Below are 22148 nucleotides of genomic sequence, written 5' to 3'. Positions count from 1 at the left end.
AATGATAAAATGAAATGAAATACCAAAATAAAGAAAATTAGACTGATACATACTGATTTGTTTAGTTTTCTTTATTTTGAATTTTTATTATGTACTACCTGTGTATGTATCAACACAGTCAACTTTCTTTTTTAAATACTAGTATATCGTTTGTCATCAAATGGATCAACACAAATGAAAAGTAACTTTTTACGATGTTATTTTAAATGGTTAAAGGTGCTGCATAGTATATAACATGAACTTGATTTGGTTAACTTTCCAAAATAAGTTCGTATGAAAAACCAAACTGTTCAAGTTTTCTGTAACCCTGAGATGAATCTATGAGAACTTTTATAGCATCTAAAAAGCTATGCTGCTTCATTCTTTATCTGTAGAATTGCAGTACTTATGCACAAGTGCATGAGGCTCTAGCTGGGGGCCCCAAAAAAATTAGGGCCAATTCAAGGGGCTCAAACAATGAGGAGGGGCTCGAAACACTCTAGTGTCTCAGGTCCCACCAGCCTCAGGAAAAGTGCAAGTATGGCCCTGATCTGAAGCAAACCAAACAAACTCAGTCTGGTGTATATCTTCATATAAGAAAAATGCATTGCATGTGCTTCCTATAACTTCATCATCGTTTATATATAATTTTATGATTATAAATAAGAAAACCAATCAAAACAAATAAGTAGTCTGTGTACACTAAGATAGGACTTGGAGGTCATTATGACATGAAGGAAAACCAGGCTTCTCTGCATCAGTGATGCGTCAATTAGCATATGACGGATCTCTGATGCAGAGAGTTGGGGGGAAACGAGGAGAATATTGCTATTGTATTTCCAATATGGAGTTCGGGATCTGCCTCTTTTTCTTTTCCATCTGTAGGGGTGTAGAGGACCAGAGCATCAAAGGGTACAGAGGATGGATGTCTGAGTTGGTGGCCGAGCCATTTTATTTGGTTTCTTTGAACAGTGCTGACTCGAGGATCTTGCTGGGTTTCATTTAATATAGTAGAGTTGGGAATGTGGTCTTTCCAGGAGTAATCCAGGATGTTTCTTAGACAAATAGTTCCAAAGCTATTTATAATATCGGTTGCTGCTTTTGTTGAGATGTTCTAGGTCTGGGAGCTGGTACAGAAAGATAGACTGGCTGGTGCACAACAAAGTTTTAAATGCATATAAATATGTGGATGAATATCTTCATTATGGTTGCCTCAAGCAGGTAAGTAGCAATCATTTCAATCGTACTTGGCTTATTTATCAAACATTACAAAAATGTTTTAAATGTTTCAAAGTTATACCACTCACCTAATGGATCAACACAATGGAAGAGAAAAAATGGCTGTTAGAGTGCAGTCTCTATTATATAACAAGAATGTTGATGGTTAGATTTCTAATATTGGCTTTGATGGGAAAAATACATTTCAGTGAACCACACTTCTGATAAAAACTGTTGAGAACTTTCATAAATTTATGTACAACGCAGGCCAACTTTAGCTTTCATTCACTTCAGGAAGAACAAAGTTCTTACCTAACAACTCTTAGTTGTTAGGCAAGATGTATTATTCAAAACAAATTTACTTAGGACAAGTGATAATAGGTTACAGAAATGTAAACTCTCGTGCATGTCAGAAGTGGAAAGATGAAAAAGAAATACAGAAAATTAAAACAGAACAAAACATATCATATCAGGATGCGAAAAGAAAGCTAGCTGCCAGCACCACCACCACAACTTCACTGAGATCCTCATATGTTGAGAATGTAACAATTAAGAAAATGTCATTCATTTTAAAAATTTTATGGAATTTACAACCGTGTTAAAAAACTTTTTTTATTATCCCGACATTTCGATCTTCACATCAAGATCATCATCTCGAGCGTACATAAGTATACAGAACAAGCTGAGTTATATCATTAACTGTAAGCTAGAGAAACAATGATTTGATCACATGTTATTCTACTGGCGTGACCTCTGGTGAAAAAATAAAATAAATAAAATAAATATAAAAATAAATAAATAAATAAATAATAAATAAAAAATAAATAAATAAAATAAAATAAAAAATAAATTTTTACATCAAGCTAAATTCAATTTTTACAATGACAGGAATAAACATTCTTTTAGATAGTTTTCTTTCAGAAACAATTGGTGTCCTATTTTTAGTATTACAATTCTTATTTTTGATTTACAATACTGGATTTTCTACAGTCCTGTTTATAGTTGTTCTTGGTGAGGAAGGTTGAATATATACCTTCCATGTGTTTGGGATTTTTAAACCATCATTATTGTTCAGATTGGGGTGGTTGCTGATAATCTCACAGGCTTCCTTGAATTTCCGTTCATACCATGTTCTAGTGTGATGTAGACAGATGGTGGTTTTCCAGTCAATTCTGTGTAAGGTATTGTTACACCTGATATCTTAGGAATATAGTATTCTCAGCCATCATGGTGTAACATGAAGAATAAATATCATAAATTAAAACCCCTGCATAAAAAAATGAATTATTTAATGGAAAATTTCTTGCATCCAGTAATATGTATAAAACGTAAGGGTTGTTGTTAAAGTAGCTGATAAAGGAAGGAATGTATTAATATTGTAATATGACTTAAAATAAGGAATTCTAACTACATAAGTAGCTAACAAAGGAAAGAATAGATTAATATTGTAATATGATTAAAAATGAGAGAGTTAAGTAAATAAGTAGAAAGGGGTGAGTCATAAAATACGTTATGTGAGAGATTAAGTTATTAAGTAGAATTCATAGAAAAAGTTTGAAAGGGGATTAAGTCAGGCTAGCACAAGAAAAGCAAAGCTATCGCTTAGGGCCAATCCCCGGATTGAAACATTGAGAACGGGCTTGCCGATCAAATGACGTTTGGCGAGAAAATGCCACCCTAATTGGTCGATGATTAAAAAACAAGTAGAAGGAGGAGAAAGGAAGTAAGAAAAGGTGCCGTTAGGAGCCAGCTATAAAAGGGTTGGTAATCCCCTGGGGAGGACTCTTTTTGGATAGTCGCTTTTGGCCTTGGAGTTTGGTTTTGGTTCCAGTGGAGTTCATGGGGTTTTCCTGAGTGGCGACAGGGGTGATATCTCCTCGTCACAACACGGAAACAAAAGTGAGCGGGATTTCGATTCCCGTTTTCTCGAGTAGGAAGCAAAAAAAAAAATGCCATAGAGTCCTAGAAAAGGAGGGATCTTCTTAGTTTCGACGCTAGTGATAACTACGCAAAGCAGAAAGCTGTAAAGAGATCGATGTCCTTGTTGCAGATAGTAGAGCAAATATATGTGTGTTAGAGTATTCCAGAGTTACGAGAAGTTATACCACAGGTTCGTTTGGAAAGGAATAAAGGCCCATACGAAGAGCTCAAGAAAGGTACTGTAAATCATAACCTATGTTAGCTAGAAATTTGTCTGTGAAAAGTATCGTGATTCCAATACAGAGCTGTTGAGGTTATACTAGGACTTTAGTATATGATAGAATGTGTTATGTGTAGATTGACTAGTGTTAAAGATTTGTGAATGATTAAGAGTCCTAAGGTATTTTTGCATGTCTATTATATTGTACAAGATATTTAATTGACATAATTGTGTGTTAGTGCAAATAACGGTATAACGGAATAGTGTGAATTAAGTAATTAAGTATCCTAAGAATTGAATGCCTAATGTAATGTATAAAATAATTGAAATGTCAGAAGTATGTGTTAGCAGTGACTGATTTGTTAATCTACTTCAGTATGAATAATGAGATAGTGTGAATTGATCTAATTTGTTCACATCAAGTGAATTTATGAATTAATGTATATGGCGGAATAATCACAAATAGCCATATTGCTTGTAATGATTTAATGTTAGTCTATAAGTATTTTAGTTTAGTATATTTGAATTGTACCATGTTTAAGAACTTAATAAACCTTTTGTTCAATGATAAAAGAGTTGTCTGATGTTGCTAATCCAATGCACTGCTTAAAATCATCGCACCTAATCACGCGGGAAATTTAATGTTGAGGAAAGAGATTAAGAGTCACGACTGCAATAATATTTGAATACTAAGAGATATATTCGAGATTGACTTTCTCCCTATTCATGACAACATAAATGGTGCAGTTGATAACCAATTGAAAATATTGTACTTAGTCACGTGGAAAATTTAAGTTGAGAATTGAGTTAAGTGTCACGACTGCAATAGTTACACTTTCAGATATATTTGAGTTCTTTCTCCTTGTTTATGTATGTAATATCCTAAACTAAATATCCAAAAAGGCGCAGTATAAATACAAATATTAGGGGTACTACGGGGAGCAATAACTTAGATATTGGTATAAGCTTTGGTAAAATCTCGGGCATAGAAGTTAGAAGAATATAGATAAAAGAAATTTGAGAGTAGAAATCGTAAATTGGGACACAACAGTATTCAAAGGATGATCAGAAAGGCCAGCTTCACCATAATTATTATATTTAATGTGTCGTTTATGTTCTTTTTGTCTAATAGGAATAGTGCATCCTGTTTCTCCTATATATGGTATGTTGCAAGTACAATAAATCCGGTATACTGCAGGGTGAGCTAGTGGAGGGAGTGGGTCTTTGGATGAGTTGAGTAAGTTTTTTAATTTAGCAGGAGGTTTAAAGGTGGCTTTGAGGTTGTATTTTTGTAGTACTCTGTTTATTTTGTCTGATATTCCTTTAATGTAGGGAATGGTTATAGTTTTACTGCAGTCTGGTTTGTCTTTGTTTTTTATTGTGGTTTTGTACAGAATTTTATTTATAGTATTTTGGCTGTATCCGTTTTTTTGTAGGTTATTACTGATAATTTTAAACTCGTCTTTCAGTGCCTGTTCACTGGAACAAATCGTCTGAGCTCTGTTATTTAGTGTGTTGATGACACATAGTTTTTGTGTTGGGTGGTGGTAGGAGTTTATGTGTATATATTGTCCCGTATGTGTTGGTTTTCAGTAAACAGTGAAGGAAAGATTGCCCGATGAAAGACGTGTGACAAGTGTATCTAGAAAAGGAAGTTGGTTGTGTTTTTCAATTTCAATTGTGAACTGTGTGCGTTTGTGTTGTTTGTTTAGGTGGCCATGGAATGTGTCTAATGTCTGGCGGCCATGGGACCAGATCGCGAAAACATCGTCAACATATCTAAGCCAGACTTTGGGTTTTAGAGGGGAGGAATCTAGGGCAAGTTGCTCAAAATGTTCCATGTAAAAGTTAGCAATAGGGGGGATAATGGCGAGCCCATGGCTGTGCCTTCTTTTTGTAAGTAGAAGGCATTTTGCCATACAAAATAACCCGATCACGTTATTCTATGCCAGTAGAATAGCATGTGATCAAATCATTGTTTCTCTAGCTTACAGTTAATGATGTAACTCAGCTTGTTCTGTATACTTATGTACACTCCAAATGTTGATCTTGATGTGAAGATCGAAACGTCGGGATAATAAAAAAAGTTTTTTTAACACGGTTAAATTCCATAAAAATTTTTAAAATGAACGCTGATCACCGTGTAACCCTAAAAGAAAGGATTACGATAATTCATGGAGATTCGACCCACAAGCGATATAACCAATACGGTAAGCTGAAGATCCAAGTTTCAAATTTGATCAATCGCCTGGCGTTTTTAAAACGGTGTTTTGCCATACAAAATAACCATTTTGTATGGCAAAACGGTTATTTACTGATGCAATTAGGAGTGATATCGGGACAGCGATATCACTCCTAATTGCATCTGGCTAAAAAGAAAATTCACTTCAACAAAGGCACAAAGAATATACCACCACATGGAGAAAGCAACTGAGAGAGCAGATCCAAACTACCAGAAAGATCCAAGCTACCAGAAAGAACCTAGCCACTACACAAAACCAGCTACTAAAAGAAAAAATGGAGCTGTTTAGCTACTTAAACGTAGATATCTGGATAATCCTAGAAAGGATTACGGACAACACAGCAAACCACATCCAACAAATGAAGAAAGAAAACCTAATTTCCAAATTTCAAAGACTAAAAGAACGACAAAACCAGCCGTCATATTCAAAGTTTGCCACAGTGAACAAGAACAACCAGAAGCAAGAAACAACAGGAGCCACCAATCACCCACAGATATCAATAACATAATTAACCTATCTAACCACGCTCTAAACAAAGACGAAATCTCTGTACTTAACAAAGGTTTAAATTTTGCTATAGCACCAAAAACGATAAACAAACTTGAAGTTATTTGTAATATGGAAAGAGGCCTAAGATTCATACCTAATAATATAGCAGACAAAATACATATAGAAACGGCAAACATTTTAAACCATAACAAAACAATAACAAGCAACATAACTAAACACAAATTAACAGCGATAAAATCACTTAAAACAAATCCGAACATAGCAATAACCAGAGCCAATAAAGGAAATGCCACTGTCATTTTAAACCGTACCACTTATATAGAAAAAATGAATCTGCTGGTCTCTGACAATAACACATACAAACTAATTAACTACAACCCAACTAACAGAACAAAAAACAAAACAGAGAAACTACTTAAATCAATTACCACATGGCCCGAAGATACAGTCAAAAAAAGTTCCCTCATTATGCACGCTCCCCTAGAATTTACAGGCTACCAAAAATTCACAAAGAAAACACCCCGCTAAGACCTATCGTTGAAGGAATTGATAGCCCAACGTATCACTTAGCCAAAAAATTAGCGGCAACACTCAAGGAGTTGGTAGGTCATTTCCCCACTATATCAAAAACACACAACACTTCATAAACATCAAAGACATTACATTACATTAGAAAAGATGATTTATTAGTCAGTTTTGATGTCTCTGCCCTCTTTACGAATGTCCCAATCAATGACACAATCCTTCTCCTACAGAACAAATTCCCTCCAGATATCACGACGTTTTTTGCGCATATTACGGTTGGGTTATTTTGTATAGCAAAACGCTTTCTACTTACAAAAAGAAGGCACAGCCATTATCCCCCCCTATTGCTAACTTTTACATGGAATATTTTGAGCCACTTGCCCTAGATTCCTCCCCTCTAAAACCCAAAGTCTGGCTTAGATACATTGACGATGTTTTCGCGATCTGGTCCCATAACTGCCAGACATTAGACACATTCCACAGCCACCTAAACAAACAACACAAATGCATACAGTTCACAATTGAAATTGAAAAACACAACACACTTCCTTTTCTACATACACTTGTCACACGTCTTCCCTCGGGCAATCTTTCCTTCACTGTTTACCAAAAACCGACACATACGGGACAATATATACACATAAATTCCTACCACCACCCAACACAAAAACTAGGTGTCATCAACACACTAAAAAACAGAGCTCAGGCGATGTTCCAGTGAACAGGCACTGAAAGACGAGTTTAAAATTATCAGTAATAACTTACAAAAAAACGGATACAGCCAAAACACTATAAACAAAATTCTCTACAAAACCACAATAAAAAACAAAGACAAACCAGACTACAGTAAAACTATAACCATTCCCTACATTAAAGGAATATCAGACAAAATAAACAGAGTACTACAAAAGTACAACCTCAAAGCCACCTTTAAACCTCCTGCAAAATTAAAAAACTTACTTAACTCATCCAAAGACCCACTCCCTCCACTAGCTCACCCTGGCGTATACCGGATTTATTGTACTTGCAACATACCATATATAGGAGAAACAGGATGCACTATTCCTATTAGACAAAAAAAGAACATAAACGACACATTAAATATAATAATTATGGTGAAGCTGGCCTTTCTGATCATCCCCTGAATACCTTACACAGAATTGACTGGAAAACCACCAGCTGTCTACATCACACTAGAACATGGTATGAACGGAAATTCAAGGAAGCCTGTGAGATTATCAGCAACCACCCCAATCTGAACAACAATGATGGTTTAAAAATCCCAAACATATGGAAGGTATATATTCGACCTTCCTCACCAAGAACAACTATAAACAGGACTGTAGAAAATCCAGTATTGTAAATCAAAAATAAGAATTGTAATACTAAAAATAAGACATCAATTGTTTCTGAAAGAAAACCATCTAAAAGAATGTTTATTCCTGTCATTGTAAAAATAAAATTTAGCTTGATGTAAAAATTTATTTTTCATTTTATTTTATTTTACTTATATTTTTTAAAATTTTTTATTTATTTATTTTTTTTTTTTTTTATTATTATTATTTTATTTTTCCACCAGAGGTCATGACAATAGAATAACATGTGATCAAATCATTTTTTCTCTAGCTTACAGTTAATGATGTAACTCAGCTTGTCCTGTATATTTATGTACGCTCCAGATGATGATCTTGATGTGAAGATCGAAACGTCGGGATAATAAAAAAAGTTTTTTTTAACACGGTTGTAAATTCCATAAAATTTTTAAAATGAATGCTGATCACCGTGTAACCCTAAAAGAAAGGCAATGCATCATATCTCTTCCTGGGCTCATTTTCATGGATTCAAGCTTTTGGCAGAAAAGATTTTCTGTGTGCACTTCTGCTTAGAAATGCACCCTTCACCCTGATCCTGATTTAAGAATGGGACAAACTAATATCCCAGTAGTACAAGAGGCCAAATTTCTGCGACTTATCTTTGACAGAAAACTAACATTCTGTACGTACATTTGTCATCTTTCGGAAAAGTGCAAAAAAAAAAAAAAAAAAAACTGACTATCCTCCACATTGTATCTTCTACTGAATGGGGTGCCAATTGAAGTTCTTTACTAAGCATTTATCGTGCACTTGTGCACTCAAAACTTGATTATGGAACCCATGTTTATTGTTCTGCAAGGAAGAGCACACTCCTGTGGTTGGACCCTATCCATCATCAGGGCATTGGAATAGCTATCGGTGCCTTTCACACATCACCAGTGGTGAGCTATAAGGGGCTCGCCCGAGCCCTTTGTTAAATTTTTCTCAAATTTGAGAGCCCCTTGTTCTTCTTGTTTACTTTTTTATTTTTTTCAAAAAATAAAAAAGAAAAAAAAACAATCTTTTGAAATATATTAAGCGAAAAACTCATACAGTAACCTAACAAAGTGATTTTATTAAATAAAATATTATAGTTACTGTTGCTACCATTTTAGAAATAAGAATTAACTTTTGGTAATCGCATATAAATAAATAGGACTATAAAATAATTCCCCTTGATTGGTACCATTGATTATCACTTGAAGTATAAAAACAAAACAGAAATATAATATACTTCAATATTACTGTGTTTAGATAATATTAATTTATTATTTATAGATTGCCATAAAAACTTCTATCGCAAACAAAAGAAATTTATTTTGTTTATAAAAAATGCGGACTATTTCATATGTGCAATTATAAAAGATTTTATTCTTATTATATTTTCATAGTTAAAAATGTTTTTCTTATGCAAGATAAATTAACACAGATGATGGTTTGCAAATATTTCATGTTTAGATCATGAAAGATTTGTTTAAAAATGATAGCCTTTACAGGTTGATTGTCCCCTCATACTTTTTGATTGGCATTTGAACACAAGCTGTATTAATAAAAGTTTTTGTGTGAAATAAGGCTTTTTTTTGCTCGATGATGTGAGCCCTTTGTTAAAATTTCCATAGCTCACCACTGCACATCACCCATTCAAAGTCTTTATGTAGAATCAAATGAAACCCCTTTATTATCACTCAGATAAAAATATTTGCCGCCCAACTATGACCAAAAAATTAAGTCTCTTCCTGATGAGAATAAAAAAGAAAAAAAAAAGAAAGAGAAAACAATTTATTCAAAAATGAAAAACTACCACTTTGAATTATAAGTTACAACAACACACAGAAAAATGAATATAAAATTTTATCACAGCTGTATTTAATCAGAAAACAAACTTGTAAGGAATAAAATCTAGTTACATCACATCTATTTTCCAGTACTTCTATCAGATTTTTTTTTTAGTTGAAACTCATGGTACCTTCAAATGGCATCTAGTTACTGTGGAAAACTGATCTTTTGTTTTTTCTAGTGCCTTGCAAGCATTTAGAAATATATCTTGTTTTATTATTTTATTCTTCACATCAGAATAATAGCACTCTGCAATTTGGTAAATACATTAGAACTAATCTGTCTAGATTATGCTAGATAGATTAGTACTGGCAATGACATATTGCCCAGGTAGTCTTGCACTACATGGAATTCTTATACACCTTATTCAAGTTATCTAATAATAATAATAATTACTATTTGTTGAAAGTTTTTCACTTGGTTATATTAAAAATTAAAGATACCAAGAAATTATATACTTGGTTTAATCCATTATTCAAGTGTAAGCAAACAAAGTTTGCACCTGAAATATCTTTCAGGACTGGGGCAACTCATGGCAAAAAGGGTATATAACTTCTCATCACTTGCCTCAGTATCCCATAATGCAAAGCACATCTCCTTGCGGACATGTATAATGCTATGCATTAAGGGAAGGGTCACTACCCAGACCGGTTTTGACCTTTATTGAGGTCTCATCAGTGGGAGCCAGACCCAGAGGTGGTGATACTAAAGTGGAAGTAATGGTGAAATCATATTTCCATATACCAGTTGCCAAAAGGTGTCACACCTTATTATTAAAAATACTCTGGATTAGAGATAGATAGTTGTTGAAAGTTTTTCACTTGATTATATTATAAATTAAAGATATCTCCTCTCAATTATACAGCTTTGACCCTTAAGCACCTCGACAAGACAAAAATCTTTGGAACTGATATTAATAATTCGAGTCTGACCCTGTAGTTAAAATCTGTATTAAAATTTGTGAAGTATAGTTTCATTCAGATTACTTGTGGAAAAATTACGAAAAGAAAAAGTTTATATCTAGAGTACATAAAGAGACTAGTCAGTATTTCAAAGGATTAATCTTTAATCACATTATGAAGCAGTATAAGCACATCCTTAGAGCGTAATATTTTAAAATAATTATTAAGTGTCATGATGACCACTTATGTCTCAATAATGTTAGGTAATTTTTATAAAAATTTTAAAACAATATTAAACAAGAAAATAAAGTTTTATATGCATTACAAAAGGAAATGAAAATGAATAGTGCACTGTTTTTCCAATTAATTGTTAATTCAATGAAATGCCATTAATTAAACGCAATGTGATAAGTTGTTTGACTGTGAGAAGGTGCATCATGCACAGCAAAAGTGTTAATGAATAAGAAAATTAATCTCAATGAAGGAGATGACTTTTGACATTGCAGTACCGGGAAATTCTTATGCAAGAAGAGAGTTGTTATTTTGGGAAAATGGAGAGTAGACAGTTAAATATCAAATCACTAATCAAGTGAATAAGGTGTTTTGAAATTTGAGAGTTAGTATAATCATCCAAAAAATTACTGGCAGTATGAGACGTGGGTAACAAGAGGAGAGAGTGAACGTGAAATTTTTTTAGGTGGGGGGGGGAGAAAGGAAGGCATTAATGATGACACCAAAAGAATATCAAAAGGTGGAAATTCAAGAAAATGACTATGATGCAACAGATGTGAAAGCTTAGCACAAGGCTATGTATTATTGAAAAGCAAAAGCATTGAAACAGTTAGGCCTGGAATGGGAAGGAAACTTACCAATTAGTTTTTCTTCCTTTTCAGGTTTCCTAAGATAGCTTCCTTGTTTTGGTTCATTGACAGATGTACTATCAAAAAGTCCATCCTAGTGAAGACATAATAAATGCTCCATGATGAATAAGAATAAATAACTTTAAAGTTATTTAATTCTAAAAAAATTAACTGAAATAACTTTTACCACTGAGTCATCTTCAGAGTACAGGAAATCCTAATGCAGATACTTTTATCTAGTGTGACAAAACTTAACAAGCATGTCAAAATTCAATGTCAGTATCCTAAGATCATCTATATGCAATGAAGGCAGTTTTTTGTGTGTGTGTGTGTGTGTGTGTTTAAAGGATAACTTTCAAAACCAGTCGGTTTTGCAGCCACATACATTAAGATTTGGAGTGATATGAATATTCTTTCTCTATTTTAAATCAACTTTCTCTTTAAGTCTGTTTGTTTTTTTAGCCTGTACAGAATGTATTCAATGTTGCATCAATGACAATTTTTTTCATCATGGCATGCCATTATACATTTTCTGCACTTCTCTCTTTTCTTATGGACGTGGATCTTTTGAATTATCTATAAGAGAGTTTTCACTGGAACGCTAGGTTGATTTTTTTATTTGAATATCAGATCTATGCTTTTAATGTGCCAAATTCATCATTAAGATATAACAAAAACAAATTTATAAGTATAACGTAAACTTTTTTTACATTAAAAATTTTTGAAATGTACAAAAGATAATTGCTGGCCTGGTTGGCCAAGTGGCTAGTGTATCTGCTCTCCAGCCAAAAGGCTGCAAGTTTCAATCCAGCCTTGGGCATGGATGTTTGTGATTGTCTGTGAAAATAAAAGTGGTGGTGGTGGTGGGGAGTAGATGGCATTGGTGCAGATTATTATTATGACAATAATAATAATAAAATTAATATACGCAATTGGTGTCATTTTAAAATGTTTCTAAATACAACTATACAACTGAAATAAAAGGATATCAAAAATCCATTTTCTCTCCCTAACCTTTAATTAGTCGCACCTTTTTTTCTTGTTACACAATAAGTTGCATGGGGCCTATTTAAACCCCAAAATTAAAATTATGATATTTCTTTAATTTCTCAATATTTCTCATGAAATGTTTTTATTTATTATAAGGTTGATTATGGTGAGTAAAATGAAATAAACAAATCATTAATATTGCTTTATTTTTATATTAATTATTAACATTTTTATTCAGTCTTAATTTTCCATACAATTATTACATCTTACTGAAGAATGCTCAATTAGTCAAATGGGGTAAAATAAATCCCATGTGACTAATTGAAGGTTAAGTTGACTTTCACATCTAATCTATCCTTACACAAACAGATGAAACCCATAGCACTTCAGCATCCAATAAAATGACTTTCTTTTTTGTTCTAAACATTACTTCTCTTCTCTTCTGCTCAACTTCTAACACTTTATAAATCTCAGAATTTTGCTCACCTCTAGGGTAGTGCATCCAAAACCATCCTCAGAATCCTTGAATGTATTGAGAAGAGATCTACTGAACTGCTTATAGCAGTTCAGTTCCAAACTTACTAAACCATCTTCATACTCCTTTTTCATTCTGTATTTCTCTGTTCAGAAAAGTCTTCATCATATTGTTTATCACAATAATTACAATTTTCAGCTCCTTAAGAAACATAAATTCCTTGCTTTCTCTCTAACTGCTTGCCCACACACATGGCAGTGTCGTGTTGCAGGTCCAGGGATCTCTCATGTTTGGGATTGATGTGTGTGTGTGTGTGTGTGTGTGTGTGTGTGTGTGTATGTGTGTGTGTGTTTGGGACTGATATATAATATATAATGTGATTTTCCTGCTGGGATGATATCTCAGTGTGTTTTACCACCGCCTCCTTTCTTCATCGCCTTGCACAAAAGAAGACATATCCTGCACAGAAAGAGCGGTTGACTGTGCAAGATACTGGAGGAACATCTGACCACATTTATTGTATATAACTTTATATGTATATTATATATATGTCTCTTTTCCCTTCATAATTAACCTATTAAATTTTAGCTGTTCTCATTTGTAATATATCCTAATTTGTTGTAAACAACGTTTACCAAATATTTACATTAAGGGAATATTAAATCACACATTATTTCAAACATAGAAATCAAATCAATGAGTTTCATGTTGAACATACAAAAACTATAAAGTTTCAGCGAATCCTAGCGTAAGCTAAACACATGGTTCAATACTAGGACAACTCGTAGCAAAGGTGGGTAAAGTTCTGATCATTATCCTTAGTATTTCCCATAATGTAAAACATATCTCCTAGGAGAAGTATGATGTTACACATTATGGGGGAACTACCCAGACTGGTTTTGACCTTTATTGAGGTCTCATCAGTGAGTAGGTAGACCTAGATAATACCAAGGTTGTAGTGCATAGAACTTATATACTTTGCTATATGAGTTGTCAAAAAAAGTGCACCAATAAGTTACTGAAATAAAGAGCCAAAAGGATTCACTGTCCTAGTATTGAATCATGTGTTTAGCTTACGCTAGGATTCGCCGAAACTTTTATAGTTTGCTATATATTCAGCATGAAACTCTTTGATTTGATTTCTATCTTTGAGTTTCTTATTCAGCTTTGAAATAATGTGGGATTTAATATCTCCTTAATTTAAATAATTTTACATTGCCGAAGTGAAGCCTTTTGGCTCTTTATTTCAGTAACTTATTGGTGCACCTTTTTTTGACAACTCATATAGCAAAGTATATAAGTTCTACTCACTACAACCTTGGTATTATAACTCAAACAGGTCAGACAAAGCTGTAGTGCACTTGACTATAATCATTAATTTCATCTTAAGGTTTCACTATTTTCCTTCCATCTGGAAACAGGCTGACGTAATCCCAATTCATAAACCAAGTAAGGACCCGCACCTCCCCCACAATTATCATCCAATCAGTCTCATCTCCAATCTGGGTAAGGTTGCAGAGAAGGTCATCCTCTCTTGACTTCAAGCCTCTGTAAACAAATTAGACATCATTCCTAAGGAGCAGTTTGGCTTTCGGCAACACCATAGTACCACCTTACAAATCCATAGAATTGTGGAATACATCACCACCAGCTTTAACTGGCACCAATGCACAGGAGCTGTTTTTCTAGACCTATCCAAAGCATTTGACAAAATATGGCATTTTGGACTGTTACACAAACTCATCTCAGCTGGTATCTCTCTGAAAATGGTACATTTAATCAGATCATATCTTCAAAATACAACCATGCAAGTTAAAATCAACGGTACTATCTCAGCGCCATATCTTGGCCGGAGTAGCATAGGGATCTCTACTGGCTCCATTGCTGTTCTCTATATACATGTCAGATATCCAGCACAAACAAATGTCATCCATCATGGCCCTATATGTGGATGACACAGCATTGTTAGCCAGATCTCTCCAACCACACCTCATTACCAGAAAGCTTCAATAAAACCTTCTAAAGTTGGAGGGTTGGTTCTCCAAATGGAGATTGGAAGTCAATCCCCAAAAAAGCTCAGCCATTCTCTTCACTAAAAGGCCAATGCCTCCTGCAGGAGACGTATTGCTGTTCAACACTAAAATTCCCTGAGAGACAGAAACAAAATACCTGGGTGTAATGCTCGACAAAAAGCTAACTTTCAACCAACACATCAAGTCTATGTGCTCAAAGCCATCTAAAGCCATCACTTAGATCTATCCACTAATTAATAGAAATAGCAAGCTAAGCAACAGAATCAAATTGCAACTATACTAGATGACGATTCATCCTATAATCACCTATGCCTCTCCAGCCTGGAGCCACACCTCTAATACTAACATTATCAAAATACAACGAGTACAGAACAAGTGTTTGAGAATGATTCTGAATGCCCCATGGTATGTCAGAAACAACCAACTTCATTGAGACACAAATATTCCTTACATCTTCTCTTTCCTACAATCTGTAGCAACTAAGTTCTTCCTAAAGACGTCCATTCACCCCAATGATCTAGTTCAGCAAGCTGTAGCATACGAGGCAATGGATATATTCAAATATAATAGACCAAAAGCCATTTTAACTTTCTGTAGCAATGAATAATCTCCATGCCCATCCATAGCGAGCAAACTGCTCATAAATTCTACCTTCACTGTAATCACAACAGATAGTGGGGAATATATGAAAAGCATCTTGCTTCACCCCTAAAGACATAAATGTCAATTGTCCTTGGTATTATCTAGGTCTACCTACTCACTGAACAGACCTCAATAAAGGTCGAAACCGGTCTGGATATCTCCCATAATGTATAACATCATACATCTCCTAGGAGATGTGTTTTACATTATGGGAAATACTAAGGATAGTGATCAGAACTTTACCCACCTTTGCTACGAGTTGCCCTAGTATTGAACCATGTGTTTAGCTTACACTAGGATTCACCAAAACCTTTATAGTTTGCTATATATTCGGCATGAAACTCTTTGATTTGATTTCTATCTTTGAGTTTCTTATTCGGCTTTGAAATAATGTGGGATTTAATATCCCCTTAACGTAAATAATTTTACATCGCCAAAGTGAAGCCTTTTGGCTCTTTATTTCAGTAACGTTTACCAATTATTTACAACTGTACCACTTGTGTTTGGATATGAAATAAACCATCACAATGTAAAATGATAATGTAATATAAATATAAATGAATCAGCCAACAGATAATACAATTTGGTTGGTAGAGTCATCTCAGCATTAGTTGTTGGATGGGAGGGAATTATATTACTAGTCTTAATTTTGCATAGTTACAGTAATTACAGATGAAACATTTAGCATGTTGATAGCATGTAAAGAAATTAAGTTAACTATTTTTAGGAAAATCTACTATTTTGCAGGTTCTGAGAATGACATCTTCAGAACAAGTATTCATATGAAAAGATACAGAGTATAAGGCAATCATTACAGTTGTTAAAAGATCAAATATGATCATTTCAACCAAGGTAACTATGGTACTGATAGCTGCAGCATCTCATTTTTGATTCTGCTTAAGCATTTCCCATTCATTCATTTCCCTTATTAATGTAGCACCTTCCATAGCACTTAAGAGAATGACACAACCCTTTTGGATTGTTCTTTGAATGGAAAGACCTCAGTTTGAAAGGATGCAAAAACTCAAAAGAAAGTGAGTTTAATTTCCTATAGAGATGTTAGAGTTTTTTTTGCTCCCGGAAACTCAACTTTTTCAATGTGCAAACCAGTCAGGGAGCACGCAATTAACCAATATATTATACTAGCCTCGCAGCCTTAGTTAATTTTGTTATAACTTCAAGTATAACCTTTATAACCTTTATAAACTTCAAGTATAACCTTTATTCCACTCAGCTGTCACCAATCATAATATATGAGGATATTTTGGAAGGGGAAGATCCCAATAAAACCATGCTGATTCATGGATGATGATATCTGTCTCTACGTATCCATTCCTGAATATGGATTATAGCTATCTTTTCTGGAATCTTTACTACTGCAAAAGACATTGAGCAACTTATAATTTGATGAGTTATTCTGACATCACCCCTTTGATAGAACTAGTTTCTATTCCTTCCATACTAATGTCCAATTACAAATAAAACTACCAAGTAAAACAGTATTACTATTTTTTTTTAAAACAATCCCATAAAATGCTGCACCTCTATTTCACTCATCTCTTACTTTCCCAATCTCTCTTTTTTCTTACCAGAGAGCATTAAGCACCGTATTATAACCAGACCGTAAACCATAAGGATTATTATTATTATTATGGGCAACTCCAAGGATTCCTTAGAGCGAGGGAGGCCCTAAACATCATGTCAAGAACAACTATTCAGCTTCCACACAGTATCTATCATACTTTGCTTGAACTCATTTATGGTCATAGCACACAACAGACTCTGGCAACTTATTCCACTCATTCACCACTCTTCAAGTAAAAAACCTAGTTCTAACACCTTTACTAACCACACTCTTGCCCAGTTTCCATGGATGGCCCCTAGTCCACCTACCACCAGACCTGTTCTGAAAAATATCCTCTGAATTAATCTTACAGAAATCTTCAGTAATTTGAATGCCTCAATCATATCACTCCTTTTCCGCTTATCAGCCAATTTCTGCAACCCACAAATCTTCAACCTGTTCTCATAAGGTTCATTCCATAGACCTGCTATCATCTTGGTCACTCGCCTCTGGATCCTCTCCACCTCCTCTCCATCAAGAAGAAACCCTGGCGCCCATATCTGGACACAGTAGTCAAAATGGGGTCTTATCAAGGCTCGTAACTTGCTTGTCTCTGCTCGTCAAGGTATTCTTCAGTAACCAAGTGATTTGATGAGCTGATTTAGCCACTTTTGCAATGTGCCCACTAAACTTCAACTCCCTATCCACCAACACATCCAAATCCATGGCCTCATCAATCTCCTAGAGTACAGTTCCACTAATGTGGTATATTGCTGGTAATCTTTTCACCCCAAAATGCATGACCTTATACTTTGCCACATTAAATTGACATCCATTCTCCTTAGCCCAGTCATGCAATCTATCAAATCATCCTGCAAAATTTTGACATCATGTGCATTCACTATTGCTCTACCCAACTTTGCCTCATCAGCAAACAAATATATAGTTCCTCTCAGATCCTTTCCGATATCGTTAATGAACAAATTAAATAGTAGTGGTCCAAGAACAGAACCCTGTGGCACACCACTAGTCACAGGTCGTCTTTTGGACTCTACTCCTGAATAAACTACTCTCTGATGTCTCTCCATCAACCACCCTCCTATCCACCTCACCAACCCTGTATCCATCCCCATATGCTGCAGTTTACTGATTAGAATTTCATGTGGTATCCTGTCAAAAGCCTTAGCAAGGTCCACCAGTATCACTGTAAACCCATTACCCTTATCCAGTCAGCTGTCACTGTGTTAAAAAACGTGAGCAAGTTACTGAGGCATGATCTACCCTTCACAAAACCATACTATCCCCCATACAGTATCCTGTTATCATCTATCCATTCCTGTATTTTTCTCTGGACTACTTTCTCCAAAACCTTGATGACTCCTGATATGCTGATCGGTCGGTAATTTGCAACAGCAGTCTTGGAATCTCCTTCATGCAATGGTACTATTTTCCTCTCTTTCCACCCACTCAGGACAAACCCAGACCCGAGACTCAAATTAAACAAAATGGTCAAGGGCACTGACAATTCTTTTGCCGCTTCACATAAGACCAAAGCTGGTATACCATCCAATCCCACAGATGTATTCACATTAAGGTTTTGTAATATACTATTCACCTCCATTTCATTTACCTCAATTCCCGTATAAGCTATTGGGTCCTTCATTCCTACAATATCACCACCTGGATGATATACTCTTGCAAAGTGCTCGCTCAGAATTCCACTATATCAACTAATTCAGTTCAGTCCCTACCATCGGCATTTTCCTTAAAATCACTCTGCCGTATACATTTTTTCTTTTACTTGCAGCATATCGAAAAAACTGTTTGGGATTCTCTTTAGCTTGCGTGACTAATTTCCATTCATACTCCGCTTTTGCTTTTCTTACCATACTCGTTACCCTTCTGGCCTGTGCCTGCAGGTCACTTTTCTCCTTAAATTCCCTCCACAGTTGTTTCTTTTTTTAGAGCTCAAGCTTAATGGTGTTATTCATCCATTTAACTCCTACTTGATTTACTATCTGGACTCCAGGTATATAGTCAGCCATTACCTCCTTCAAACGCTCCTTTACCATTTCTCATGCACTATCAACCTCCGACCCTTGCAGTTTTACATGCCATGGCACTGAATCAAGCAATCTCCTAAAGCTTGTCATATTTACCAGCCCGATAATTCCACATGTACCCTTTCTTAATTGAAAACTCTACACATTTAGCCACCTCCCAGGTCAAGACTTTATGATCACTCTCACCAATTGGTGGCAATGTGGTCATATTCATTACAGTCCAATTCTCAGATGCAATTACTAGGTCAAGCACTCTCAAACCCCTAGTATATTCCATTACATACTGTCTCAGGTAGTTAACCCTTCATAACTGCATAAAATCCAATTCCTTCCTTCCATGTGTCCTCTCCTCCTTCCAATCAATGTTACGATACAGTTGAAATCCCCCATAATAATTACCCTCCTTCCACTCATTGCATCTATTTGTCTATGCATACTACCTCCACCATCTATTCCATCATCTGGTCTATAGCAGCACCGAACTGTATATTTTGTTCCACTAGTCTCAATCTCACACCAAATAGCTTCAAATGTGCTCTCTTCACTATCCTGCGGTTCGACTTCAATTCTCCTTGGCTGCAGTTCATCAGCTATCATCAATAACACTCAACCTCCAATTCTTTTCTCTCTCTCCCTCGTGAACACACACTCTACCCTTCACGTTCTATCCCACTAGCTATATCATCTTCTGTCAGCCATGTCTCACTAATGCCAATAACCTGTGGCCAGGAAGAGCCAACCAAGGGCAAAAATTCTTCCTTCTTGTTCCTAATACTCCTGGCATTAGTATATATGAAGTGCAGAAGCCTGTTAGTCCAACCCCTATCTTGATGCTTTATACTAACTGTCCCATTCTGATTTGTTGTCCTTCGTACTAGCTCTGGCATATTATACACATTCCTACACTCAACTGCCTCACTGATGTCTGCATATTCATTCCCCCCCCACACACACACAATAGCTCTAGTTTCCATGATTCTGCACATTCACTTTATTCAGCAACACTTTTTTCCAGTCTCCGGACACCAAATCCATTCAGATGCAAACCATCCATATTGTATTAGTTCTTTCGCACATCAAACTCACTCTACACGTCTACAAACTCCACACCACCCCTCCTGCATAACCCGCACATGAAGTCATTTGCAATTATGGCCCTCCTTCTCAACTCTTCTCTGTCATACAGACTGAGTATGTTAACTCTCTTACTCTTTTCTTTTGCTACCTCTAGTAATTCCTTCAGGTCCTCTCTCATAGTAAATTTTTCACCTTTTAAATCATTCATTCCTGCCACTACTATTATATCTTTCACCCTCTGCTTTTGCACTCTAATAGCCTCACTTAGATCCTTAATTTTCGCACCCGGTAAGTAGGATTTTATCGAACTCTCACCTATTATACCTGTTACTAGTGAATCACCATACAACACTCGCTCCTTCATTTTCCTTTCACTCCCAATCATGCTCTCATTTTTCTTATCACACATTCGCTTCTTTCCGTAGCTGATGCACTTGGTAAATGAGAGCATGCCGCTTTCCCCTATGTATCACTACACGCAACCGTGCGATCTCCTTCACTGAAGGATATAATCACTAAGTAATTCAGTTTTTTAAACATTTCAGAAAATAATTAAGATTTATCCTATTCATTTTTATATTCATTCAAAATATCGTAGATAGGATAATTCTTAAAAAATGTGTTAATAATAATAATTTCTCCAAGTCACTTAGCAGTCACAGTTAGCCTTTATGGAATGCTTAGAACTAACAAGAGATTCTTTCTCATTCAGTATCCAATTTTTCCTTCCTCGGGTAAGCCCATTATGAGCACTTAGGTACTAAAATGAACAAGGACAGGATGGTAATACGAGACATGGCTGATCAAACTGTATTCTGTTTTCAATTAAACCAAAAGCAAGGGACTAAAATGAACAAGGACAGGATGGTGATATGGGACTTGGCTGATCAAACTATATTCTGTTTAAATTAAACCAAAAGCAACGGGATGATACAACGCGATAAAATGCCATGCATTTTATCATCCCCTTGTTGTATATCCCCTTGTATACTTGGATATCCCCACTTTACAGTGGGGATATCCAAGTACCTATAAAAATGGAAGTGAAACAAAATATAGAGCCTCTGTAGCTCAGTCAGTATAGATAGTATAGATGATATTTCCTGCATTATCCTTTGGTTGGAAAACCTGGGTTCAATTCCTGTTCATCACATGAGGAACCTTTATCTGGTTTCTTTTGATGAAAGGTGAGTTAAAATCTCCATATGAGCTGGTCTCATATGGAGGTAGGGGATTTTTTCACCCAGAAACTCGGGTTTTTCATCCTCCAGAACAGGCAGGCCGGCCCCGTGAACACACACACACCTACAGACATAGGACTAACCACCTTATCCTTGGGATAGGTATGGTTTGGAAGGGCTACGGATAGCTGTGTAGCAGGCGACTAAGCCTAACATGTAAAAAGGAAGAAGAAGAAGAAACTAAATATGAGAATCAAAGGATTTGTGTGTTGACGCTTCCAGATAAGATTTAAATAATCATACTGGAGAAGTGGGCTAGGAAAAATTTTGAAAGACTAATTTACAGAAGAGTAAGTTTTATCATGATCAGATATTTAACACAAATAGTTTAGAAATCAGAAATATAACAACAATCTATATTTAAGTTTTCAAGATTTGAAAAAGGTATGAATATCAAATATCAAAACTAGAGATATTCAACTCAGTTCTTCACAGCAGGTGATGTTATATTCAAAATAGCCTGTGCTCACAATAACGAAAGTCACAAACTGTTAATAT

The 22148-nt window shown here is 35.3% G+C and overlaps 1 protein-coding gene across 3 annotated transcripts in view; it reads right to left on the bottom strand.

The window, feature by feature from the left end:
- LOC150098282 (uncharacterized) overlaps positions 1 to 22148 on the bottom strand; it is a 709319-nt gene that overhangs the window by 406536 nt on the left and 280635 nt on the right. For all 3 annotated transcript variants that reach the window (XM_090406261.1, XM_090406264.1, XM_090406263.1), the window contains exon 11: positions 11575 to 11659. In XM_090406261.1, coding sequence (XP_090262387.1) covers positions 11575 to 11659 — 85 coding nt within the window. The remainder of the gene's footprint in view (positions 1 to 11574; positions 11660 to 22148) is intronic.

The sequence above is a fragment of the Typopeltis vanoorti genome, chromosome 16, assembly GCF_054136105.1.
Source record: "Typopeltis vanoorti isolate ZY-2024b chromosome 16, IOZ_Tvanoo_1.0, whole genome shotgun sequence".
In the NCBI taxonomy this organism is placed as follows: domain Eukaryota; kingdom Metazoa; phylum Arthropoda; class Arachnida; order Uropygi; family Thelyphonidae; genus Typopeltis; species Typopeltis vanoorti.
This window is presented reverse-complemented; position numbering and strand designations above follow the sequence as displayed.